The 26,839-nt window shown below is 41.7% G+C and overlaps 2 protein-coding genes across 3 annotated transcripts in view; one reads left to right on the top strand and one right to left on the bottom strand.

The window, feature by feature from the left end:
- Nucleotides 1–343: 343 nt before the first annotated feature.
- On the top strand, nt 344–14,556 carry HABP2 (hyaluronan binding protein 2). The gene is made up of 13 exons (XM_033066019.1): nt 344–362; nt 1,070–1,138; nt 6,461–6,598; nt 7,688–7,795; nt 8,200–8,316; nt 8,611–8,730; nt 9,341–9,512; nt 9,941–10,029; nt 10,119–10,350; nt 11,241–11,383; nt 11,721–11,855; nt 13,334–13,479; nt 14,380–14,556. The coding sequence occupies exons 1-13, from the start codon at nt 344–346 to the stop codon at nt 14,554–14,556; spliced, it is 1,665 nt and encodes a 554-aa protein (XP_032921910.1).
- A 1,209-nt stretch (nt 14,557–15,765) lies between these two features.
- The window catches only part of LOC116999481 (nebulin related anchoring protein), a 47,910-nt gene continuing 36,836 nt past the window's right edge, over nt 15,766–26,839 (bottom strand). The window contains exons 31-43 of one of the 2 annotated variants that reach the window (XM_033066224.1): nt 26,660–26,764; nt 25,561–25,659; nt 24,592–24,696; nt 24,117–24,224; nt 22,223–22,534; nt 21,359–21,463; nt 20,609–20,707; nt 20,387–20,491; nt 18,779–18,886; nt 17,786–18,101; nt 17,394–17,542; nt 16,121–16,237; nt 15,766–16,056 (exon numbers count right to left, since the gene is read on the bottom strand). In XM_033066224.1, coding sequence (XP_032922115.1) covers nt 16,136–16,237; nt 17,394–17,542; nt 17,786–18,101; nt 18,779–18,886; nt 20,387–20,491; nt 20,609–20,707; nt 21,359–21,463; nt 22,223–22,534; nt 24,117–24,224; nt 24,592–24,696; nt 25,561–25,659; nt 26,660–26,764 — 1,713 coding nt within the window. In that variant the 3' untranslated portion in view covers nt 15,766–16,056; nt 16,121–16,135. Of the gene's footprint in view, nt 16,057–16,120; nt 16,238–17,393; nt 17,543–17,785; nt 18,102–18,778; nt 18,887–20,386; nt 20,492–20,608; nt 20,708–21,358; nt 21,464–22,222; nt 22,535–24,116; nt 24,225–24,591; nt 24,697–25,560; nt 25,660–26,659; nt 26,765–26,839 lie in introns of those variants that run through there. The other variant, XM_033066225.1, reaches the window with a different exon arrangement.

Below are 26,839 nucleotides of genomic sequence, written 5' to 3'. Positions count from 1 at the left end.
AGCAAAAGCTCATTTATATATTCCAGAAAATATTCACAAATGAGGATTCTGAGCTTTTTATTTTGTCCTGTTTCTTATTCATTGCTTCTGATTCATTTGTACTTAGTCTCAACTAGTGTTATCTGAGAATTTCTTTCTTCTATATATAATGTGTGACTAAACAGGGCATATATTTACAGTCAATTGTATCTGTAGCAATGCATAGGTGTACATAATAATTGTGTGTGTATGTATGCTGTCCTTACTACGAGTGTTAAATTGTTTGGAAACACATTGCATTCCCTAAAATTATGTGGGGGATGAAGAACAGCAGCTTCAAATCTCTTTTACACCCACTGTTAGCATGTGTATCCTCACTGCAGGTGGGTAATCCTGTCCTCAGCTGGGATTTAGAGCAAGAGGGAAAGCAAACGGAAATTGTCATGCTGGGGATGCGTCCTGGTGTAGAGTCAGTGCCTTTCCTTTCAGACAAACCTCACTTACATTCTTCAAAGGCTAAGAGCTGTTTTCCTTCTTCTTCTGTTCCCTTTTGTTGCTTGCCCTTGATCATGAGCCAAACAGGAAAGGCTGGAGCCCCACGTTGGAGGTGGGACACACGGCATATCCTCCTGGAGAGTGCCAGAAATATTTTCCTACATACAAAGATTGTTGACAGCCTTCTAGCTCAGGGGTCCAGGTCCCACTGGGTGCACCAGGTGTAAGTTCCTGGGCCATGCTGCACTGCCCAACATCCACTCTGCCATGCCTGGGCAGCTCCCAGCCCCCAGCTTTGACAGCCAGCTGGAGCATGGCCTCTGTCAGCATCTCAGAGAAATAGGACAAATGGCCAGTGTGCAAACTCCATAAGCAAAGAAACAAATTAACTCATTCGGGTCAGGTTTGCCCCAAATCAGACCAGCTCAGCTCTCCATGGGTTGTTGACATTCTGTTACTCTTTTCAAAGAGCTCTTAAAATCTAGGTCAGTTAGCTCCAAAGTGGGGAACAGCCTTATCTGGATGCCCAGCACTAGGGGCAAACAGAATCTTTGTACTGTAAGCAAAGTTCTGTTCTGGCTTTGATTTTTCCCAGAAAATGACTCTGACTTTCATTATCTCATGCAGGCTTCCTACTCTTCCTTCTGGGCCAGCCTGATGGATGGTAAGTGGTTTCAGTTTCTTCCTTTCAGCTTCTGCCTGCCACAAAATTGAAAGGCTGGCAACCTGGTTCAAGACCCTTCACCAGTACCCAGTGCTGAATTATATTAACTTCATGGAGAGCCTTGCTGAGCTTAAAATATGGCCTGTGATCAAGTAGAAAGTGTGTTTGACTTTGGACAAGCAATATGATGAGTGCTTTCAGACCTCCACCTGTGCTGTGTCAGTGCAGGAGACAATGCTGCATCATGTCCCAGCCAGGAGTGTGTCTGACAAACTAGAGCCAAAAACAGAGGTACAGGCAGCAGCACCAATGTGCAGCTGATCACAGGGTTCTCCTGGACCACTCCTGGAACTCTCAATTCTGTCCCAAAACAGGACTTTTCTGCCATTCACACAGTGGGCCATGGTCTGGAAGAGAGGTCATGGTACTGGGCTGCAAACCTCACAGAAGGTTTGAAGCAAAGAGCTGGGGATGAAAACTGGACATCAAATAAATGAAGGCTGACTTTCCCTTGTAGCATGCAGCTAACTGTGGAACTTATTTCTGCAAGGCTTTGTCCCAATTGCTAGAATATTCACGAACAAGCCCATGCAAGTAAAAAATCATTAAAGGCTGTGTTGCATTAAGATGTTGATAAGGGAAAAGCTGTGATGAATATTGTGTGAGGATGTGTAGGATGTGTGAGGATTTGTATATCCTTTCACAGCCTACGTGGTCCATGTAGAAGATTATGGTTTTATTGATAAGTTTAGTATTTTTGCAGGTAAACCCTGCTCTTTTTTTTTCTTGATTTCAATGGACTCTAGACCTGAGTTTCTAAAGCATATCTAATTAATTGTTACAATACTTTTGCTCATTTTCCTGCAAAAAATTAAGGCGAATTTTATTATGCACTCATTATTCATCTGCATTCCTGTTCATTCCAGTGATATTTGGGCTTTTAGATCAAACTAGAAATCGTCACTCATACAGCAGTGCCCAAATCAATTTTGCTGTGCTAACAATATGTGTGTAGAAAACAAATTTCCAAATAATTTTTGCAATTGTATTTGGGTTCTGCAAATATTTGGCCATAGTCATGCACTTGATCCAGGGTTTACACACCTGGTAACACAACCTTGTGCAAACTGGTTGATCTGCCACTTTCACAATTTCATAATTCATCCTCTGCCTTATGGAGTGTGGTCCTTACATCTGTCCCTCCACTGTTCCTACAATCTCCTACTCCCCTTTCCCCTTAAAGTCTCCACTCCTACAGCCATCACAATTCCCCTTCACCCTGCATCTATCCCTCTGAGGAAAAAAGTGCTGCAAAACTGCTTTTAAGTAACAGCCACCAAACTATTTGAAAGGCTTTCTAGCTTTGTTGTTAGCTGGTCTCCCTTCTTTCTGAAGCTGCAGCTACTCCCAGCCACAGCCTGCTTGGAAGGGAGGAAATACTGTGAGGTCTCATCTCTGCAGAAGTAAATGGGGAATATCTCATTATTTAAAATACAGTCAGGATTTCAGCCTCATAAAAATAACACTGCAATAATCTCAGAGCTGGGGACAAAAAGTATTTAGGGGGGTGGTAGGAAAACTCATCCTGCTTAAATTAGGCTAGATTTCAGTCAGCCTCCAGAGGTTCAGAGAGCCTGAATAAATGCTGGGTACTTTCTGGCACTCTTGATGTGTGTTGGCAATAGGCTTTAACTCTGCACATCACTCATCTTGACAACTGCAGTCCAACAAAGTTACCTTGCAATTCAGGTCACCCGATGGCATCCTAATGCATCACTTTCCCACTTGGAACATTAGTCATCACTTGATCCAGGGAAGGTTTTGAAAACAGTGTGACTGTTGGCATTGGGGTATCTGTTCTCTCCGTAACAGAGAGCCTGTGTAAGCTAATGAACAAGGGGATATTGATCAGAAATCCATTGCCTGATTGACAGCTCTTGGCAATGTGAAAAACTGCAGATGAAAGCTTGCGCAGTTTAAAAGATCACCCAGACCTCAAAGCTGATTTGAAGCTTTAAAAGTCAATCTCTGTCTATCAATTATGGGGGGATTTTTTGTACTACACAGAGGAAAGTTATTCTTTGAAAATTTGCATGCAGGATGTCTAATTTAATTTCATGTAATAGTCACATTTCAGTGACAAATGTCAGATCACTGCTTTTTATAAGCATGTTAAGGTTTTCCAGCACTTACAAAGAACGAACACTGTGATTTAGTAATATGTTTAAATCAACCAGTGTATCAGACTTTGTGCTTTAATTATGTGCTCAGATAAAAAAAAGTGTTGTTTTTGCTTTACTAAACCTATGGCTTGTTATGAATAATTTAAAAAAATGGAATGGGAGCACTTCTTAAATAAGAGATGTGGAAGCCAAATAGTTATTTAGTGTCAAAACAGTGATAAATAAGAAGACATATTTTAGTTTGATATCATATGCCCCACTGAGGTTTTCTGGTCTTTGTTTTTAACTGCTTCATGAAGCTGGAGATGACATAGAATAGCTGGGAGCTGGAAACATCACTCATGTGACGTGTAGGAGCTGTGCCAGTTTCTCAGTTTCATGACGAGGGATAGCAATGGGGAAAGCAGGACCTTGGTCATTTCTCAGATCTGTTGCATTCTTACATCACCTTGGCTGGTCTCCTGGACAGTAACCTCAGCTTCCTGTCTCCCATATCCACATGGGGGACAATAGGGTTTGCTGATATCTTCTGAGCCCTTCCCACACACACCCATAGCTCCATGCCTTGGCCTTTAATATTTCTTGAAATGGAAATTGCCAGCCCTGGAGGGGGTTGCTCAGGGTTGCCTGTTTTGCCTCAGCCCTGGCTACCTGAAGTTGCCCTCTTGGAGGGCTGCTGAGTGCCCAACTGGCCTCAGGTGTGTTATGTCCTCTCCCAAAACTGCCCCATCAGTTCACACAGGGGATTGTGCCCCCAAACCTCTCAGAGCCACCAGAAACAGGTCTTGCAAAATGTGAATTGCGTCTTGGCCATCTTGTTTACAGAAGAGCTGAACTTAAAAATAGTTCATAACACACTAAGTCATTACATAAGTGTTCTTAACAAATGATTAATCTGTTGCTGAGCAGTCATGCCAAACAAAAATCAAGTTACAGTAGCCTAATTTCTTAACAACACACATTAAGCAATTGGTTTAAAAAGCAGACTAGATGATTATACAAAGGCTTAGCTATTGGAGTTCATTCAGGGCTCTTATTTTTCCTCTGTTGGCTCGGGAGTCCTCACCAGCCTCTGTAAAGTATGCTGGCATGTTTGCAGTCTGCCTTCCACAGTCATCACTCCCCTGTTCATCCTTCATAACTTTTAGCAGGTACATTTTTCCATAAAAAGGGATACCCCATCCTTCAGACTGCATCTATGGAATAAAAGCCAGCATGCCCCTCTAAGATTCTGAAAATAAACAGGGGATACAAAATCAGACTACTTCAGACAGTTCCCTCAACCTCAAGTCATTTGCAAAATCTCCTCTCCAACAAAGTGAACTTGGAGGCTGCATTTCAGGCAAAACTTCCTTTTTGTTTTTCTTCCTTAACTACATCACATTAAATTTAATTTTGTTCAGTGTAGACAATGTCCTTATCTTTCAGCAAGATCCTTCTGTTCCTCAGCAAGGCGTACACTTCTGCAACACTTGCACATAGTCGAGACTCGGCTCCTGTGGAAATAATGAGCTGAGGAAAAGGAGTCTTGACTTGACATAGCAATAAATGAGGTGAAACTTTCCTCTATTTTTTTTTCGTGAGAAACGAGAGTTGGCATGTAGGAAAAAAAAAAAAAAAGAAGAAGAAAAAAAAGACGGTTCTATTTTAATATGAAATATAAAACACCCATTGTATAAATGTGGAATTTCTTTCTTTTTTTCAGAAGCAAAGAAAGAATAAAGATAAAGGCTGCAAGTGAATGAATGAGGAGAGAAAACTAAGATAATGCAGTCGATAATCAGTTCAAGGCAGAGCATTATCCATGGGGCCATCGGCCCGGCCCTAGGGGAGAGCTTTTTAAAACGTCTCTGTACATAGCTTAGCTTTACTCATTACCATAGCTTGTCTTTGAAACACTGGAGTGGCTTCCACTGGCAAGAGCTGTACCTGTGCAAGGAGACCCCAGACAACTTTAATCAAACAACCCCCCCAGCACGGCTGACCAAGCCACGGTCCCCTGGGTTCCACTGGGACATTGGGGAGGACACTGACCCTGCTGGGGTGGGACTCTGGCCCTGCTGGAGTGGGACACTGGCCCTGCTGGGGTGGGACACTGGCTCCTGCTGGGGTGGGACACTGGCTCCTGTTGGGGGAGGACACTGGCCCTGCTGGGGTGGGACACTGGCTCCTGTTGGGGGAGGACACTGGCCCTGCTGGGGTGGGACACTGGCTCCTGCTGGGGTGGGACACTGGCTCCTGTTGGGGGAGGACACTGGATCCTGTTGGGTGGGACACTGGCTCCTGTTGGGTGGGACACTGGCTCTGCTGAGGGGGGACACTGGCCCTGGTGGGGTGGGACACTGTCCCTGCTGGGGTGGGACACTGGCCCTGCTGGGGTGGGACACTGTCCCTGCTGGGGTGGGACACTGGCCCTGGTGGGGTGGGACACTGTCCCTGCTGGGGTGGGACACTGGCCCTGCTGGGGTGGGACACTGGCTCCTGTAGGCCATGGGTGGCAGAGGCAGGGAATGGGCTCCTCAGCCCCTGTCTGCAGTGCTGGGCCCTCGCTCCTCAAAGGCTGTTTTGTGGGTGAGAAGCCACAAAACCACTCAGGTGCCTGGGGCCCTCTGCTCCCCCTGACTGCTGTGGAGATAGGCTCAGTGTCCCCACACAGAGCAGGGTCCCTGTGCTGGGAAGGGCCCTGCCTCATTCTACAGCACTGGTGGTGATGGTCAGCAAAGCAGCTGGACAAAGAAAATCCCTTCTTTTTATAGGAACCTGAATCTCTTTTTGTGCAGTACCAGCCCTGGTGGTGGTACCACACAGGGGGCTCCTCCTGCCTGGGGAACCCTGGCCTGCAGCCCCTCTGTCACCACAGCAGTCAGCTGGGCTGCCACAGCCCCAGTGCCCTTCAGGAGCATCCTCGGGAGCCAGCTGTGCCCAGGGTGCCATGCTGAGCACTAGGTGAGCTCTGCCTTTGCCAAGGGAGAGCTGAATAACATCTTTGGTCCTCAGGATGGTCACTAAGCCCACTGACATCCCAAATGAGCTGAAAGGGAAAAGTACTGTCCATCTCAGGAATAACCTCTTTCATAACTTGTCTCCATCCAGTTTTAATTCCTCTGTTCCATCACTCTCTTCTCACCCTTCTCTGCAGATGAGACTGATGACAATGAGAACTACGACTACTACTACGATACAGAACCAAAGCAGGACACCAACCCCCTGCAGGATCTTTTCCAGGAGGAAATTAGCTGGCTTGAGACATCTTTAGGTGACTACGATGTCATGAGAGGTACGTCTCAGGGGTGGGCAGGAAGGCAAGGAAGGGGTAAAATCCCAACCCTGTGCTTGAACCATGAGCATGGCAGGCCTGGCTGCCAGTCTGCTCTCGAAATGCCTGCATCAAAGGGATGAGTTAGGAGGATCGTTTGCAGTGTTCTTCTTTGTATTTCTCTTGTAAGAATCTGGTGTTTTATCTCCAGGTTTCACAGGATGGATTCTGATCATGCAGAACATTTCTGATTGCTACTACAAAAAGCACAGACTTATTTGTCTATAGACACTGTAAGATGTAATTGCTGTTTTCACAGGATATATGTTCTGTATTTATGCTAGGAACCAAATGTAGAGCAGGTTTCCTTTTTATTTTTTTCTCCTTCTTTTATCAGTTGCAGGGGGTTTATTTCCTTTTCTTTTTTTTGTTTTCCTAAATTTCAGGAGAATGGGAAAGGATCCTTGAGATTGCACAGGGGACTCAAAAGGAGAGGCAGGGAAGTTGCCTGTAACATCCCCTGAGTTATGCCCTGGTACAAAGCAAGCAGAGCTGACTTTGGTCTGTGTTCAATACCAATTGCTCCTGGCAGCCTGGACTGCAGAGGAGATGTTGAGCACAGTGTAAGGAGCAGCACACGAGTGACTTTCAGCAGGTGCCAGCTCCCTTGAGGCAACAGCCACCCAGGGGTATGATAGAGTCTATAGGCAGTGGATGGCTTTTCCAGAAGAGGGTTAATGCTATATTCCAAACAAGACAATGCCAAATCCACATCACTCCAGACTCAGTGCATGAAGGCAGACAGCCAGAGGCAATGCCACAGAGGCAAATCTACCTCTGATCAAAGGAGGAGACTTGCCCCATTTTGACTCTGTAATAGGACAAGGGGAGTAGAGAATCTCCAGACACAAAGCTGTGAGCTGCTGCAGCTTGGAATAAACTCTGCAGTAACTCATACTGCTCCTGTGGGTGCTGAGTTGATGCATAAGCACAGCACGTGTCACACAGGATACTGTGCCCAGGAAGAGACTCCTGCAACCACAAAATGCAAGAAGAAAAGCAGGTGATGAAGGTTGAGAGGCTGAAAGATCTCCATCCTTACCTCTGCAGACTCGTGCTTCTCCAGCCCCTGCAAGAATGGTGGTACGTGTGAACCCAAAGGACGTAACTTCAACTGTCGCTGCCCCAAGCCATATGGTGGGACTACCTGTGAGACAGGTAATGGCTCTTTTGCTAACCTGCACCCCTTATTTTGGCAGTTAACGCTACTGATGCAACTTTATAAACCCACAGCTGAGTGCTCTGACAGCCCACAGCAGTCATGTCCATAGTTCTTAGGACCTCATCCAGGCCAAAGTCTGTCTAAAGAGCATCCAGTGGAATAAAATGCAGGAGTGCAGAGGTTGCTCCTCTATGCCCTGCAACGTGGGCAGTGGGGAGCTGCTGATTGGTACTACAGATTTTTTGCCGTAGATACTGTGAACAAGAAGTGAGATCTTGAGCCCCCACCTGCCAAATGAAATCTTCCTTGGAGTGTCAATGGAAGGCATGTTCCCATGCAAAGACACAGCTCTTGTGCACACACAAATGCTGATGATGTACTTTATGTGTGTTTTCCACAGTGGAGGACATGTGTCTGGAGAAGAACTGCCACTTTGGTGACTGCCTGGTTACATTAACCCCACCCTATTATAAGTGCAACTGCAAGCCTCCCTACAAGAGACCCTTCTGCGAGCGTGGTGAGCATTCAGCTGGGCACAAATTGTGGTGGCACCATGGCCAGTCTGCAGTGGGAAATCACCATGCCCTAGTCATGCTACAGCTGCCATCCATGGGCCTGGCCAGTGATGAGTTATGCTTGATTTGCAGGGTGGTGGTTCAGTCACTGGTAAAAACGCCAGAGATATGCATTTTACAAGATTTCATGAGAACTCAAAGCCAACAGGCTGAGTGGGAGCTCTCCACAGCTTCCCTTGGGCATGTGTAGTGTTCAGCACGTTGACAAGGCTGTTCTGTGTTTTCCACATTGACAGCATCCCGACAGTGCAGTCCAAACCCTTGCAAAAATGGAGGCACCTGCGTACGGAACAGATACAGATCAAAATTCACCTGCAAGTGCCCTGAACCTTTCAGAGGGAGATTCTGCGAGATCGGTACGTCACAGCCCCTCAGGGGAGAGGTGAACATCCAGACAGCCAGGGGCTGGCTTCCCCCTGCAGCCAGACTATCTGATGCTGTTCCTGTAGCATCTTGTGGTGTTCCTGCCACTGCTCCAAGAGCCTGACTACACTGAGGGCCTTGGAGAGAACCTGACATCTGCAGCTACTGCTAGAAAAGGGGCTCGAAACAGTTCCCATCTTGGTGTTTCCTAAGTGTGCTTTGGCAAAGTCTCACTGCTATATGATAACTGAGCATACATTTCCCAGAGATCACATGTCACAAGGGGAAGAAATGTCAGGTTTTCCTTGAACATTCAAAATCTGATGTAGTAAAGATGCCTGCACAGTTGCCTGTGGCTCTCCAGGCTGAGGGGACTGCTTCTGATGGGTGGCATTTGAAGTCAATCAAGCTAGAAGGTGGACAGATGTTGGGACATTATTCTAATTTCTGGCCTGTGTACAATAAGGAACATAATTACTTGGCCCAGTCAGTTCTTCTGATCCTCCATAAAATGAATGTAGGAAAGGAAGGGAAGGAAGAGGAACCACTTTGAGCAAGGAACAACACAAAAGTCATTTTCTTATGAGCACTGTCTTTCTACAGGACCATATGATTGTTATGAAGAGGACTCCTCTACATATAGAGGAAGAGTGAACCAAGCAGAAAATGGCAGGACCTGCCTGCACTGGAATTCCCACCATCTCTTGGACCAGCCTTTTAATGCCTTTATGGAGGATGCTGACTCATATGGCATTGGTGAACACAACTTCTGCAGGTATTATTTTGAAAAAGCAGCTGTAGAGGTCTGTATCAAAGACATCCCTGAGGACAAACTGCCCACAAATTTGAGAAACTGATGGTGTTAAGATCTCACATCTATCTAGACACTGCCTGCCCATAAAACACCAGAATGTTAGAGATGCTTTCTCTAACCATGCTGATGCAAGGCTTCCAGAAGCTGCCTTCTTTGTTTTGAACCAATCCCACCTTTTTCTTATGGCTAAGATAGGTATGGGAATAGTAATATCGCAGTATTGTATGCCTTGATCAGTCATCTTCTTTGTCAAATCTTACGAAATATTATCTTTGTTCATCTCCCAGATAGAAGTATGAGGCTTCTCCCTGAGATTCCTCAGCTCCTTCACTAGTTTCATGGAGATTTCTCCATTCCTCCTGGCTGATTCTCTCAACTGTTCCCTTCAGGAATCCCGATGATGATGAAAAACCCTGGTGCTACATCAGGAAAAATAAGGAAGTGGATTGGGAATACTGTGATGTTTCACCCTGCTCAGGTAAACAATTTGAAGCAAGTGATTTGGCAGCATGTAGGTGGTCTAGATATTAACTCTGCATTATACATCTGCTGTCTCTTCCAATGCAGATGAAGAGACCCCAACAGAACCTCCTACAGACCCCCCTGAAACATTCCAAACATGTGGACAACCAGAAGTTCGTAGGACAGTCAAGAAGATCTTTGGTGGATCCAAGGCTACACCTGGAAAACATCCCTGGATGGCATATGTCGACATTCATACTACAGATGGGGAGGAACATTTCTGTGGTGGAGTGTTAATCAAATCCTGCTGGGTTCTTACTGCTGCACACTGCCTTGAGTAGGTGCAAGTCCTATCATTAGGGTAGATAAACGTATAAAAATCAGGATGGTTAGTAAAGGCAGCTTAGTATCCAAATTATTTATGGTCAAAATGATTGCTGGGAATCCAACTGAAGGGAAAACATACATGTGGACAGAAAAAAAAATGACTGCATACATAAAAATGTTTATATACTTGAAAATGGTGCTTGCTTAAATGGCAAACTTACGCCCCACTCAAAATGACCTGAAGAGGTTGTGTGAGAGGAAAATAGGAGGAAAGTAGGAAGATTTTGTGATGTGTAAAAGAACTCTGTTAAAAACTCGGGGGATATTGGTATGCCATAAGGAACATCACATATAACAGCAGAATTAAGTTCTTCAAAACAGTAAAAATATGCACTTAGCTTTAATTTTTTTCTGTGTCAGCTACCTTAGAATATTACATTTCCAGGAACATTTGTATTGAATCAGCTGGAAATTACCACCCTATGAAACAGGTAAATTACACACTGGAAATCATTTCAACGTGGATGATTTTAAATATGCTCAGACAATGGCAAGCAACTCTACTCCCATGACTACATGAGCTGCCACTCATCATCACTAACACAGTAATAGACTGCGTGCACTCTACTATTTTGCCCTAAAATGCAAAGAAAACCATGTACATGGAGCTTTAAATCACTTTATCTCACAATTGCAACAAGTTAAGACCACATGTATTTTCCAACACGGCTGCTTTCCTCTCCAAGCCTTCCTATAATGGTTTTAGGAAATCTTCTGGCCAATCTCTACAACAGGAAGAAATATCTTGACTTCTTGTTACTAAAAGCGCAGGTTTGCACCACCACTGATAAAAAAAAGTCTGTATATAAATGACTTTTTTTTTTTTTTTTTTTTTACCAGTAAACCAGTAAAAAAGATCCAAGTATCCCTTGGAAAGCAAAACCTCCAGAAGAAGGAGGATCATGAGCAAATATTTGATGCACTGGAATTTATTTTACATAGAGAATACAAAGACACGGATGATGCCCTACACAGTGATATTGGTAAATCCTTTATTTGATACTCTCATGGCTCACCTCCAACCTTTGTTGTTTGAAGTCTCTCTCCTGCTAAAGTCAATGTAAAATTTTCATTGAGACTATACTCTGGAAATAATAAGGCCAGATTGTGATCTAGACCCATTTGAATCTTGGGATGTAAATTGTGGTGGGCAGGCAGAAGTCACTGCGTAGGAGAAGCCAAACAACGGGAACAGGTCCAGCACAGAGAGGCAAATGGAATGTTTGGTTTATGCAGCTTGGCATGGTAACAACTGCTAACAATAGTTAGGGATCAAAATTAGCTCCAAATACATTATGTTATTGTTTATCTCCTCTCCAGCACTACTTAAACTGCAGCCTGTTGATGGTTACTGTGCACTGGAAACAAAGTATGTGAAAACAGCGTGTCTCCCTGACTTCTTCCTTCCTACTGGGACTTCCTGCTTCATTTCTGGATGGGGCCAGACAGAGAAAGGTACTTGTGGGCTAACTGGATTTTGGTGGGTACTCTGGAGGCAAGGTGGGCTGCTACTTTCAGTAGCAATTGCCAGACACAAATGTGGACCTAGGCACTAGTGAAACCAAGACATGGAATTCAAAAGTAAGGTCAGCTAAAACATGTCATGCAAATTACTCGTTAGCAGAAATTGCCAACTGCTAAATCAACCAAACTGTCAGAGTTCTGATAAGATGCCTGATGCTTTTTTTTTTTTTTATTTGCTTGCTATCTGATGCTCCATGTCATGGCTTCATCTGAAGCCAGCTGCAGAAGCTTGTGTGTTTCAAGACAGGACCAAGAGAGGAATTTTCACATGGTTTTCCAGCCCATTGGGTCAGATAAAGCTTTTCAGAAGCAGCATCTGGACCTTCAGATATACTGAAAAATTTAAAAAAAAATCCCAAGCTTTTCAAGTTCAACCGGCTCCATCCAGAAACCTTTCTTGCCCATAGTAAATCATAAGGGGAGAAATTATTATGCTTAAAAAGAGATAATGGCAATTTTCTGAAAAATGCATTTTCTCATGTTCTGGTTGATGTGTTGCAGTAAAGCAGCAGAAGGAAAACCTGTCACTGAGGCTGCAGTAGGTGCCCTAGTGCTTTGTGACTGATACGAACTGATTCAACATATGAGACTAAATTCTCTCTTCTGATATAACTCCCATTGAAGTCCACAACAGACAAATGTGTTCATTTGATCAGAATGCACCAACAGAATTTAATGGACTTTTTTAAAAAGTCCCAAATAAAAAGTCTCACTTACAGAGGATAAGGGAGATTTTATGGGTTTTTTCCCTCCAACAAAGAATATCAAGTACCCTGTACATGTTCAAACTAGATGACTCCTTCTTTGAGCAGAGCTATTATTAGCATTTCAGGAAATCTCTGCAGAAATGGAATATTTCCTGAAACTCTAGCAGAACCAAACTTATAAACTACCTTTAATTATCTACAGATGTAGTACTTTGAAACTAAGGCTATTGCCTTTAGATGTCAAGTTATGTCTTTAGATTCACTGTAATTAATCATTGCCCTTAAATATTGTATGATTTTCAGTTTTCATCTGTTTCATTAGCTTGCATGTTAAAGTATCTAATAGTACCAGTCTGAGAAGTGCTGAGCAGCTCAAAGTCCCATGGGGATCTCTGGGAGCTGCAGACAACCAGCACCTTGGAAAAGCAGAACTACACAGAGACAGCTGATTGGAACCAAATGCTGAACACCCAACTCCACTTCTATTCAGGCAACAACTCTGTCCTGAGTGAAACTTCAGGCTCCAGCTCATTGGAAACTTATTTCAGCCAGATAGTTCTTTCCTTCCTAGGCTAGCACATGCATCCCTCTGCTCTTCCCCCATCCATCTGTTTGTCAAGCAAGCTCGTATTTTGAATATAGAACAATAAGTAACAGGAATGGGAAGAAAGTGACCCAATTTTTTTGGTGCACATCCCATAGGTGACACATCCGATGAGCTGTTAGATGCCAATGTCAAGCTGATTTCACAGAAGAAATGCAATGAACCCAAACTACACAATAATGCACTGGATGACAGCATGTTTTGTGCAGGAAGACTTCGGAAACCCGGGATTGATTCTTGTGTGGTCTGTTGCTTTTTCTGTATTTGAACACTAATTTGTTGTGTAAAGAGTCAGGCTGTGCAGAGCTTTGGCAATGTGCTGCATATGTATCTGTTCTCACATCAGTATATTTCAATAGCCTTTCTGCAGTACACTTTTAGTTGTACATCCATAGAGCTGATATTGTCACTGTCACCTACAGCAGATCTGTGGAATCAAGACACCAACCTGGGAAGCTTGGCTTCTGAGGCAGTTTGCCATAGTAACCTGAAAAATTGCTCTTTTTCCCCTCAGTTTTGTTATGGCCTCAACCTCGAGTGCCAATTCTAATCTGATTTTCACTATCAGAGATAAGACTTGTAGGGAATCAGTACTGATGTTTCTTTCCATTACAGCTAACACAGATGTGAAACAAGTTCATACTTACACCATTGAAAGATAGGAAATAGTTTGAACAACATTTGTTAAGGTGCAAATTACCACTGTAAAACATATTTTGCAATAGAAGTAAGAAAAAAAAACAAAAAAAAAGAGACCAAGCAACTCAGAATAAGGTTTTTTTGAGGAGGGTGAGACTGCTTAAGTTTTCATTTGTGCCAGGGATCACATCTTTATCTTTGTGAGTTCAGGCTCTGAATTCCTGGTCCTTTCACACCTCGGAAATTTCATGTGACCTTGTCAGATTTATGTCACAGACTGGAAGAAAATGAAAACTTACAATCCAAAAAGTCTGGTATCGTTTGACCTGGTCACAGAACTGCAAGTCCACTTAGGGGCTAAGCAGCACCTGATGGTACATCTGTTAGGAAAAAAACCCATCATTACAGCTTCCAAGTCTTGTGATGAGAGAGAAGCATTCTGATTTTGGTTACTATTTTGCTTTGGTTACTGTTTGCTTTGAACATGTGTTCTTTCCTTCATCAGGGAGACTCTGGAGGCCCACTGACTTGTGTAGTAAATGGCTCCTACTATGTATATGGCCTTGTGAGCTGGGGTGAAGGATGTGGGTTAAAAAACAAGCCAGGAGTTTATGCCCAGGTGACAAAATTCACCAGTTGGATTAAAGATACAATTCAGTCTTCATCAAGGTCTCGTCACTAGGAGAGAGCTTTGGAATGACAAATGGTAAGATTGAGAATTTTACTATTTTTATTAATTCCCTAAATGCTTAATCTTTGACCAAAAATATTAGTGAAATTTTCTCATGGCCTACATGGGGCATCCTATCTTGAAAATAGCCTTAAGGGTGTTAGCTAGAATGTCAATGACAGTTTTTCTGTCATGGGCTTTGAAATAAGGTAAACAGCTAAACAGGTAGCTAAACAGATCACAAAGTAAAGATAGTCCCCAAATAAATCAAAGGCCCTGATATCATGTTTCTAAATTTGCTTTTCAAGCCATGAAAATTCTCCCACCTCAGCTGCCGCCAGACATTTCTTCTTTCCCTCCTGCTCCTGTCTCAGCTGTGTTTTTTCTGCACTCATTGGACACTGACACCTCAAAGCTATTGGTGTGTGCTCTCAAAGCCAGTGCCATTTTTCACACACAGCAGAATCACTGTGTGGCTGAGTTTGCAAGATTGCAGCCATTGGAATTTCATGAGGAGGGAGGATCAGGCAGGAAAATTATTTTTTAAAGCACTTTTGTGGGTAAATAACTAAAAATTTCATTAGTGATGCATTTCAGCTTGAAGAACCAGACAAACTTTCAGTATTAGGATTATCCACTTTATTCCTGACTAGAGAATCATTACATGTTATGCTCCAGATCTACAATGGTTTATATGTGCTTAACCAATGAGCACCAAACACTATTTAAAAAAAACTGTCTAAAGCCATTGGATAATTTGGGGGTTCTCATAAGATGTAACTTCTGCCCAATGATTCTGTACAGAAATTTGAAAAACAAGTGATTGATAATAAATCAGGGTATAAAGAATAGACTTGTTTATGTAAATTTGATTTCTTAAAACAGTAATATCAGTCCCACTTGAATTCCAGGGTTTACAACCTTCTCTAAGCAGCTACCTAATCTGTCAATAGCTACCCCTACTGCAAAGAGTAATTCTGATTTTTTACTTGGAAGGTTTGAAAAAAGCTGAAGAAATAATTGTGACCTGAATACATCCTGATAGTCTAGAACAATTCCCTGATGCCTGCTAGAAGACCTGCCTTTGGCAATTCAGCGATAGCTTTTCTCCCACTGGCCTTTGACTCATTCATCTCTCAAACCATCTGAATTGTGCTTTTTTTACTCTCTTAGGTCAGCGGTGCCAATATTCCAGGAACATCTACAAAAATGACAAACATAGAATAAGAGTCACCTGATTTATTCATTACAAATTATTTCATATTCTACCATCCATAGTACAAAGCTGAGCCTGCCAGTCATCTAGTACTAATTTCATTTACAGCTTTAAATAAATAGCAGAATCTGTAATACATTCAGTGATAAATCACAAAGTATCCACACAAAAGTAAAATGATGGGTTATAAGTTGCAATGTTTGGGTTGCTTTCTAAAACAAAAATTCTTAAATGCCATTCCAGAAAACTGGAAAAGCCACAGGATTTGCAGGACAAGATGAAAATCTAGTTATGTTGTGTTATGTTATGTTATATGTTATGTTATGTTATATGTTATGTTGGTTATGTTATGTTATGTATATGTCATGTTTCTGTTTACTTCTGATAAAACTGCATTTGCCTTCTCTTGCCTTGCAGAATTTCTGAAGCATCAGGGTTGACTCCGACTTGCTGAGATCCTTCTGTCCCCAACTGGTCCTGTAAAATCAAGCCCCAAAAAAATTGTGAAACCAGACAGTCGTTTAAGGGAGGGTATTAACTATTATTCTATAGCAATATTTTAATATTCAAAATTACACAACTGGCAAAAAAAATGAGGAAAATATAAATCACTGTTCTGCACTGAGCAAATTTCTGCTGTGGAGAAGTGCAAAAACGACCTGTTCAGTTAGATACCTTGCATACCAAAGGACTAAATGTGCTCAAGTGCTAGGTTCTATTTTGAACCCTAAATAAAAGCAAACCAGCAAACACCTGAGTTCCACATGGACTGCCCACCTGTAGGTTTCCTTGGGACCATCAGATCATCATCATTCCTTTAACTTAAGATATTGCCTGTAGCTCCCACTGCCTCTGTTACTCAACCATATATTTCACTGATTTCCCAGTTAACTTTTCAGATGGGAATGTAAATCATGTATATGTACCGTTTCTTTTGGTTTGGATTTTTTTTTACTTCTTACCAAAGTTAACAATTAAATGATAGAAGCACCTGAAGTGCAGTGCTTCTCTTTTATTGCAGCTGAATGCTTCCTAACTCTAAGGGCTACAAGATTGGACTTCTCCCTTGTGCTGGGACACTGTAGACTGGGAGTCATCTCTGTGGAGGCAGGCAGAAGGAAAGCCTGGAAAATCCCTGCTTGTGATAACTTTAACCTTGAGCTGAACAGAGGCAGAGCATTTCCCCTTTGCACAGAGCCTCCCACAGCACATTTCATGCTGTTAGGAGCCACACTCAGCCTGTTAATACAGCTTCCAGGGGAGATTACATGCCAACATGGAATTACACAGCAACACATGGTTCCAGATGAAATTAGGAAAAGAGAATGGGAGTTGCATGGCAAGTCCCTTCTATGTCTGCTTCTGCTTTCCTCAGAGGTACTAGGACACTTGGAGATCTCACATCATCCACAAGTTGGGGAAAAAACATCCTGACATGCCACTGCTGAATTTCCCTGAACAGTTCCTTCAAATTAAAATGTACACTAAAGCACAAAACTGCATGAGGAAAGTGCACATATCCTGTTCAGATAATAGGCAGAACTGTAGACTCCAGAGAGCATTCAAAAGTATTAGGATGTGTGCAGGTAAGGAACAGAGCTATTGGGATTTGTCAGAAGAATGGTTCACTTACAACTCCAGGTCTGTACTGAGCAGAAGCACGCAGCAATCCCATTTCCCGAAGGTATGCCAGCTCAGCAGCTCTTCTTGCCATTTCAACTTTGTGAGAACCTGGGGGAGTCCAGCCAATGCCTCTGAGCCAGTTCAAGTCAGACTTGTATTCTACCTGAGAGAATGAAACACGCACCAGGATGTATTATTTTGCTGAGCCCTAACCAAATCCCATGGCCTGGGTATTCAAGAGAGAGCATATAAAGGAGCAGCAGAGTCAATAATAAACAAATTATTCATTTTTAGCAAGCAGACTGTGGTTCTTTCCAGGTGATTTTGTTGGCAGGTAAGGTTTGCAAAGGAGATTCACTGACAGCCCCCAGCCCAGGGAAGGACCATATCACTCAGCCACACTTACATCACTCTGCAGCTTGTAGGCTTGCTTTGCATGTTTCACATTTAGCTGCTCAGGGTCACAAGTGTATTGGTGCAAGGGCTGCCTGTAGTTAACATTGCTGGCAAGCTGCTGGCTTCTCTTGGCATGAAGGAATCCTGGCTGGTTGAGGTGACTCTGGTACTGTGCCATGTTTAGGGCGTAATCATTCCTGTACTGGAGGTCACTCTGGAGTTTCCCCACTCTCAGGACATGTCTGATTTTGGGATCATCATTTGCACTGAGGAATCCAATTTGCTGGCCTCTGTCTCTCAGGAAGGCTTCTCTGTATTTGTACTGCAGGAAGTGCAGAGGAAAATCTCATTTTCACATTCAAATTACCTTCAAATTCGGTTATGAAATAACTTATCCTCCCCTAGCTATCAATCATGTTTCCCGTAGTGCACAAAGACCAAGGGTTTGTTTGATATCAAACTACATCTCCTAATCTAACAAGACACTTCAGAAGAGTTACCTTTGTGCTCATTTTTAAAGGAGTGGAAAGACTTAGGGGGCCCAAAATGCTCATCTCTCAAAAGTAATCAGAGATCCTCCTACTGTTGCACTCTTGGGTACACACAATACACAGCTCAGCCAATGAAGCTCCTCCATCTTTAGCTTTCTCACCAGCTGTGGTCTTCTGTGTTCAAAGATAACCCACTTTATCCTGGACTATGATTTAACTATTCATAGCCTAGTACCTTTTATTTCATTAAATTATTTTTTATTTCATTAAATAATAATATGTCTTCTTCCCAAGAAAAGCTCTTGGGACAGGAGACAGAACAGCCTTGTATTGGACATAATTAATGGTAGCCCTTAGGTGGAAATCTTTGCACGTAACCAGCACTTTGTTTCATTGGATCACCAATTTTCCACACCAGAACAAAGTTCACTCATGTCAGACTCATTTTCACAGGATGGGGTGGCATGGGAAGAGGATTGGGAAGTGTCTGAAACAGAACAATTCTTACATCACTGGCAATCTCTCTTGAAGCCTTTGCTGTCTGGAATGGAATGGCATCAATCCTGAAATCATAGCCAGATGCCCTTGTCTGTTCCCAAGATGTTTTATACAATTTCTGTGTTGAAAAGAAAAGAACAAAACAGTCATTTCCCCCTGCAGTTTCTTAAACGCAGTCCCATAACTGCAATAATAAATGTTTTATCCTACTGGGCTTATTTGTATCAAGAGTCATCAGTACCATCTCCAAGGTTTTGATCCAGTTCTATAGCACTTCAACTTCTTTCCTATTCACCATAATGATAAAATGCCTCATCTGAAAAGTGCCACCAGGGTTTCCTTTTGTACTTGAATGTGGTTGTTTTTGATGTGATTTAATTTCTATTAGAAACTGTGATGCATCAGTCACATCAATATTGCATTGATATTGCCCTTATTCTCTCTTTTGATGCATCCACTCACAGTGTCTTGGGTTTCCTGGCATCCTAATTTCAATACCAGTTATTTCAAGCTTTTCAAATGATCCCCGTCTCTATCCCCAGCCACATGTGGCTTCATTAACTCATGTGGAATAACAGCCAGTTCTAATGTGACTTTGAGGATCTGAATCACATTTACATCCTGAAGAGAAATTGCTCTAGATTTGGTTCTTCTTACATTAGCAGCTTTCTTAAAATAGCTTCCATTCTGCAGGTCCTACTACACAGCCATGGTATCTTAGCTGACACTTTCGGCTGTCCCTTTCTGATTTTATTCATTTGCTTTCTGTAAGTCTTTGATTCATCCCTTCTGGGGTTTGTGACCATACGAAAAGAAGCACAAAATCTACTCTACACTTTAAGATCATCTTCTGTTTCACTGGTGAATGTCATGCTAGGTGGTGATAATTTTGAAACTGAGATGCCAGAAATCCTGCAAGACAGCAGAAGCAATCACTGCACATCTTGCTAATGGGGCTAACCTTTCATTTGTGTGCAATCCTTGTGCACAATATTTGCCTTTTTACATGTTTCTCTATTGCTTCAAAAATGTATTTTCTACTTATTTCTCTCACCTATCTCAAAGTTCCTTACAAACTAAGGTCATTCTGACCCTACAAATAAAGACAACAGCTTTTTATTCAGGAAACAGGACATTAGGAACAGACTGAGTTCCTCTGTATGAGATAATGTGGAAACAAATTCTCTTTAAACTACTTCCACTCACTGATTCAGTTACATCCAGATTGATGACAACTATGCCTAAGGGATCAGTTCAACATAGTGTTGCAGCTTCAGAATATATATAGAATAGATGGTCTAGGAAAGAGGATTCTCCCTCTTCCCTCATCCAAACAAAACCAGTATTTTAATTTGTGAACTAATCATATCTATAATGAAGATTTGAAATCCTTAATAATAGCTTACTGCCCTAGAAAATCAAAGGAATGCTCAAAAGGAAAGTTAGCAGACTTTTCCCTATTCCTCCAGCCCAAACCTAGCAACACATTGGCAGTTCACTGCCTCTGGCTTCTTTTAGTTCTGGTCAGGCTCAGAGAACTTGGCTTCCGCATACATGAAAGCTTCTATTCCCAAACAAGTTTACCAAGTCAGCTCCCCAAAGGAGAAGGTTTGCTTACATCACTGATGTAAAGGGCATTCTGGCGGGCTCGGATAAAATCCGGATGATCAGGAGGCAGGGTGTACCTGTGCCTGTCTTCAGAGCCTCCAGCCTTGTACAGCCTCTGTGGGGCCAAAAATCATTGAATGCAGATGATACTGGAAGCAATGTCAAGATAATTCTTTCATGCATTATGGTACAGCAAAAGTTAAGATCACTTATACATTAGGATGTAACCTACATCATTGCACTGGAGGTAGCTGGTTTTGGCATGAATCAAACTTGGAGAGTCAACCACAGCAGTGAACTTCAGACTTTCTGGCTTCTGACGGTACTTGGTCTGAGAGGGGCAGGAGGCAACAAAAACAAACAAAGGAAAAAAACACGAGATGTTTCTGTTAATGATATATAACAATTCCAAGAGTGTGATAACTGGGGTAAAACATAAAAGACACTCTACTGAAGCTGCTGTTCTGCTTTAGTCTCAGTTGCACTTTCAGCTAGGGATTGGAGATGCCTTTGTATCAGACACAGAACTTTTTTGTGTGTGTCTATGCAAAGGACTTCCCACTAAAAATTCACATGCAAAAAGCTTTTGAACACTACACTTTTGACAGCTCATAATTTTTCTCCATTAATACATGATACTGAGCAGGCAAATGCCCCTTCAGTGTGGTTGTCAGTGCTGTATCTTTCCATGCAACTTCCTAACCACCTGCTTAGAATTTCATAATGGAGTTTCCTGCATTTATTTATTGCTGCGTGTTTTGCTTATACTCTTGTGTTTCATTTGGAATGGAAAATATTCAGCAGGTGTCACACAGTGGACTTGTGTCTCCCGTACTGCTTCTTGGTAACTTACACCTTGTATAAACAGGCTCCCACATCAAAAGGAAATGATAAGCTACATTCGTAAGTGTCATGTAACGAGGAGCCTTGATGGTAAACAATTCCTACAGACTTGCTATCCCATGAAAGATTTATCAGTTACCTCACTGATGAGCTCTCCAGCCTTCTTTACACTTTCTATCTGCGGAGATCTCAGAGCCATCCAACCAACTCCTTTCATGAAGTTCAGGTCTGATTTATAGCGATGCTGTTAAAAATGAAAATCATTAACTATCAGTTTTGTATCCACAGCTATTAAGTTTTTTTAAAAAAACTCCCTGGTTCATATTCACATTTTGAGGTTTTTCATTTGCCATGCACATATCAGATCGTAAAGCCAAACTGTTTGCATTTGTTCGTTCCACCAGGAATTAAATAATGTATCATATGCAAGTTACAAGAGAAGGCCCCACGAGTGAATTAGTATGACTCAAAGCAGTAAGTAATAACCTGTTTGTACTGGGCGTAAAAGAACCTCTTTTGAAATAATTTTATGAGGTGAGTTCAAGTCAGGAATACTAATTACTTTATCTGGTTCATGGTTCCTCGTTAACCCCATTTCTAGGAGGACACATTACTCTTTCTTTACTCACATTAAAGGCTTGCTTTTACATCCTAATCTATTAAATGAAATCAGGCAGACCCAATAAAAAGTGAAAGTCAGCAAAGTGCCTGCAATTCCAACAATCCTGATTTCACTTCAGAGTCATGGTTTCTCACTGTGTGACTTTAATCCAATTGTCCATTTCTCATATTTGTTCTCCCCTACATGTTAAAAGGATATGACAATCAACTAACCCATGTGTGCTGTACATTTCCAGGCAGTGAGGGCATCAGGCACAACCATCATCACCATTTGTCTGCACTCCTGACTTGGGGTTCTAAAGGCAAGAGCCAAGTGCTGAGGTTCTCCCTGTCCTGTCCTGTCCCTCTCTAGGCAGGCTCAGCAGCACATGAACGATTTTACCTCACTCTGTAGCATGTGGGCTCTTTTGGCCCACTTCATCTTCATGTCTTCCGGGAGTGCTGTAAATTCATGGAGTCTCTGTCTGTAATCTTGATCACTTGCTAAGGCCTGGGCTTTCCTGGCATGGACGAGATTGACCATGTCCATGGGCAGATGAAACTGAGACCACACGTCCTGGGATCCCTTCTTATACTCTTGTTCACTCTGTAACTTGGCGGCGTGCAAGCAGTGCAGCAACCTGGCATCATCCAGAACACTTCTGGCACCAATGCATTTTCCTCTCTCCATCACAAAATTGTGTTTATATTGGTACTAAAAAATTTAGAAAAAGGGTAAATGTGAAGATGGGCCAAACTTAGACTGTCTATTACAGACAACTAACTTAAGATAAATTACTGAAACATCTATGTTTTCTGTAAAACCGGTATGTACATAGCACTAGAAAACAATTGTTTGAATGTCTCATTGCTCTCAAATTTAAGTACCACAGGAGATGCAACACTGAAGTGCATCTCATTGCATTTTCTGAATACACCCCAAAAATCGATCATGTTTAACCTCAAATCATGTACTTTTATTATCTCTCTGAAAAATTTATTCCTATTGCTAGGAATGAGAATGTGAGGGAAACAAAAGACAGAAAGAAAAAAATCTGTACAAAAGCAAAACACCATGCACTCTGTAGCCTTCAGATTTGCAAATGCCACCCAGCTATTTTAAAGAGTAAATTCAGTTTTCCTGGAAAGAATAAGAACCAGCAACCCCTCATTCTCATCTTAGCTGGAACTATGACTCTCCCTGTGATCTTGCATTTATCCTCTCTGTGAAATAGTGATGATGATGATAATGCTTATTTATACAGCATCAACAGGGTGCTTAGAACTTTAAAGGGAAGGCCTGGGCCCTGAAGAGTTCATAATGTAGTTGAAATGGGATAATAACACTTATCTACCACACAAGAGAGTTGTGGGGATTAAATTACAGCATCTAATGTTTATAAAGTGCTTCGAAGATGAAGGGCCAAATTCAGATCTGTTGTAAGTGGATGTAATTCTATTATGGGCTTGTACCCTCTAGAGCAGATCTGAAGCTCTAAACCAAAAGCACTCTGCAAAATATGGTTAAATATATATTATAAATTACAACTAGAAATGGTTGCTTCATGAAACACGTGAAATATATTCATATCTTATCACATTAGAGACAAAGTATGCAAAGAAATACTACACAAAATGAAGACTTTTTCCATCTTCCTAGAATTTATTACATATCTTGTGAAGGAGGGATGAACTTAGGCTTTCTGAGAAATTGGAACCATCACGTCTGAGTGTTTTGCATACAAAAATCCAAATGATAGGATATTTATAAGGATAAGGTGACTTGTTTCCCCTATTCTGGAAGTTAAGGGGACATATATTTACAGGAATTTGCACTAATTTTTTACTTCCTAATCAGACAGGTAATTCCTGATTTCTGGGGATTCAAAGAACTCTCAGCTTTTTATGACTTCATTTCAATTTCAAAACACTAAACACTTCCAAAACTTAGCTCAAAACAGAATGGACAGAGTTAGTGGGCATTTATAATATGAAGAGTCAAAAGCCTGAAAAAGAGCAGAATCTCTGTTTTTTCTGTTTTCAAATACTTCAATTCATTTGCAATTTCCCACTGGAAGATGTTTAACCTGGCTTGGTTCCCGATTAGCAGCGATTCTTCCTCTTCTTTTTTTTCCTAATTCACACAAAGAGTCTCATTCATAAGTAATATATTCTGTCTCACACTTGTCTCACATGGTTATGGAGTTGCTTTAATTCAGTAAAATCTGCTTTAGACATTGTTTTACATGAAGTTAACAGAAATTAGGCAAGAAGGGAGGTTGAATCATTCAACTCACATCACTGGCAATTTCTCTGGAGGCCCTGGCAGTCTGGAACGGGAGCGCTTCCATTGTCAGCTTGTAGCCTTGAGCACGTAGATTATGCCAAGATTCTCTGTATTTTGCCTAAAGTGGGAAAGGCGCATGTAGACTGCTGCTTTACTTTTAAATGCACAAAGGAACAAACAAAGGAACCATCTTTCATTTGTTATTCTGTGTTACAGTCTCATTCTTTATAATCAAAGGATTTTTTTTTTTAAATTATCTTTGGGAAATCCTACTAACTCAGACAAAACAAGTCTCGTTCTTTATGTAGATTTAATTTACTCACAACCGTATATGTGCTAATGGAGATAAACATCATTATAATCAAATCAGGGAAAGCATAAATAGAATAGACCTCAAATCTCCTCTATTTATCCATCTTCCTTGCCACTGCACAATTCATCCTGCATGTGAGATAAGTTGTAAGAAACACAGAACAAATTCTTACATCACTGAGGTTGGCTGCATTTATTCTTGCCCGTGTAAACTCTGGCAGACCCAGCGTTGGAGTGTAGTGGTGCCGACTGTCCTCTCCTGCTGCTTTATACAGGCGCTAGCAAAGAGATCAAAGGGACAACTGAAATTAATTTTCTCTCTTGTTTCAGTAATACAACAGCAGTACTTAAGTTGTTAATGATTGTGGCAACTGTAGTCAGCCATCATTGAAAATAGCTGAGTGTATCATTGAAATGGCAAAGTTTTTTTCTGGGCATAAAGATGTGGGGCTTTTGCAGGGCACAAAGGACATTTACACTAATTTTTATAAATATATGATGATGCCAAACCACTACATTCTCAGCCTTGCATTGTTATGTTCTCAACAGGGCAAAAGTAGACCTAAGAATGTCAAGGGTATTATGAATGTGTGTGAAATAAAAAGACAAGTATTTTGGGGAAAGTGGGCATATTTTCTAGCTTGATTTTTTTTCCCCCCAAGTTATTATATATGATTTTGATGATTTTTAATAGGTTTTGTCTTGTTTTTTCAGAATTTAGAAAAGTGATTTTTTCTAAAAAAGAAAAGGCTCTTTGAGGAGCTCTCAAAGGTGAATCATAGTATGCAAATGAGCCCCCTCTAGAACACCTCACAGTCCTGAATTTTGAGTCTCAGTTTCAGGCAAAAAAACCTTCATAATGGAACTCTCTTGTATGGATACTATGTGAGCTTTTTGAAAGAGATTGAATTGAAAATGGTATTAAATGTTTGGAAGCAAAGAAAAAAAACAAAACAAAACAAACAAACAAACAAAAATAAAAAAGAGAGAGATCTAACTGTGAAAAAGCACAAATCAGTGATGCTTTTGCTTTATTTGATGCATTTTGCTTTCAGAACAGGGTTGTCTCTTTCGCAGTTCTCCATCCCCAGCCTGCTGCATTTTGAAAAGCGTATTTTGTGATTCACGTTAGGAGAGCCTACCTCATTAGCAATCATATTGCTGAATTTTGCATGAAGGAGGCCAGGAGAGTCTGTCACCGATGTGTACTTGAAGGAATGCGGCTGCTGACGATATTTACTCTGAGTTCACACACAAAGAAAAATGAGCAGAATAAGGAAATTGCCTTGTCAGATAAAGGATTTTTTCCAATTCCAGTGGTCTAGTACTGCTTCTTGTGCTTAAAACTCTAGTTTGTCTATTAATCCTTAGACTAATTTATCCTTTGCTCTTCTGAGTTAGGTGCATTTAAGTCTCACAGGGGAAATGAAAAGTAAATAAGGAATAAGACGTGAAAGAAAAGTGCTGCCATGCTGAATATGCTGAAAACAGTAATGAGGTTAACCCAGGGTATTAGAATTACAGCACAGGCAGTCCAGTCCAAAGAGAGAAGGAGCTGAACAAGCCCACCGGATTTTTTGTGAGGAAAGAAAAGGTTTCACCTGGCCTGTGGCCCAATGTCAGAATTGTGAACAAAACAACTGGAAGGCCACTGCAAGTAGGGATTTGTTCCCTAGAACACAACTCCTACTTTTCCTCATTTCACATCCATATGAATATGGGCAAAAGTTGCAAGATTTGAAACTAGGAGAGACTGTACAGAGAACATGGCAGATGAAATAAAAATCCAGCTAGAGAGGGAGAAAAACAATAGCACACAAAAGCAGCAGGTGAAAAACAGACTGACTGTAAAGCAGGAGTAGAGATGAGGACCCTGTAATATTTTGGGCACTACACAGCTCATTCTAATTTTTGACAAATAGTACCAGGTACTTATTACAGATAGGCACAGTTTTATTTACAGTTGGAAAAGCCCATTTAAATTCCTAAATAAGTAACATAAAATAACCACCTCCTGGTTCTGAAGCATTCTGAAAGATTTGCAAAATAAGCAAGCAAAGTTTGCAAAGCCTAAAACTCCATCAGGTTCACCCATCTGCAGTTGGACACGAGTGGAATGATCAAACACAGGGGGAGGGAGTTTGGAATTATCCTGTGAGTCACTTTGCCAGCCCAGTCTAATAGAAAGACATCTGGCAAACTCTTGTTCGTAGTGGAGAAATCAAAACCCTCTTTTGTTACCTCGCTGATGAGTTCAGAAGCTTTCTTCTTTCCTTCAATCTCCAGGGCCCCTGGGGTAATACATCCAACGCCTCGCATAAAGTTCATGTCAGACCGATATAAATTCTAAGGAAAGCCAAGCAGAAGTAATTACCAGTTTGCAGTTGAGATGCCCTATATTTATTCACCCCAAAATATACA

This window comes from Catharus ustulatus, chromosome 8 (genome assembly GCF_009819885.2).
Source record: "Catharus ustulatus isolate bCatUst1 chromosome 8, bCatUst1.pri.v2, whole genome shotgun sequence".
NCBI classification, from domain to species: Eukaryota; Metazoa; Chordata; class Aves; order Passeriformes; family Turdidae; genus Catharus; species Catharus ustulatus.
This window is presented reverse-complemented; position numbering and strand designations above follow the sequence as displayed.

Excerpts from the sequence above, each read along its gene's own strand:
- HABP2 (XM_033066019.1), top strand. Across the intron at positions 8,317-8,610 it reads GAGACCCTTCTGCGAGCGTG|CATCCCGACAGTGCAGTCCA; the intron begins GTGAGCATTCAG and ends CCACATTGACAG. Across the intron at positions 10,351-11,240 it reads ACTGCTGCACACTGCCTTGA|TAAACCAGTAAAAAAGATCC; the intron begins GTAGGTGCAAGT and ends TTTTTTTACCAG.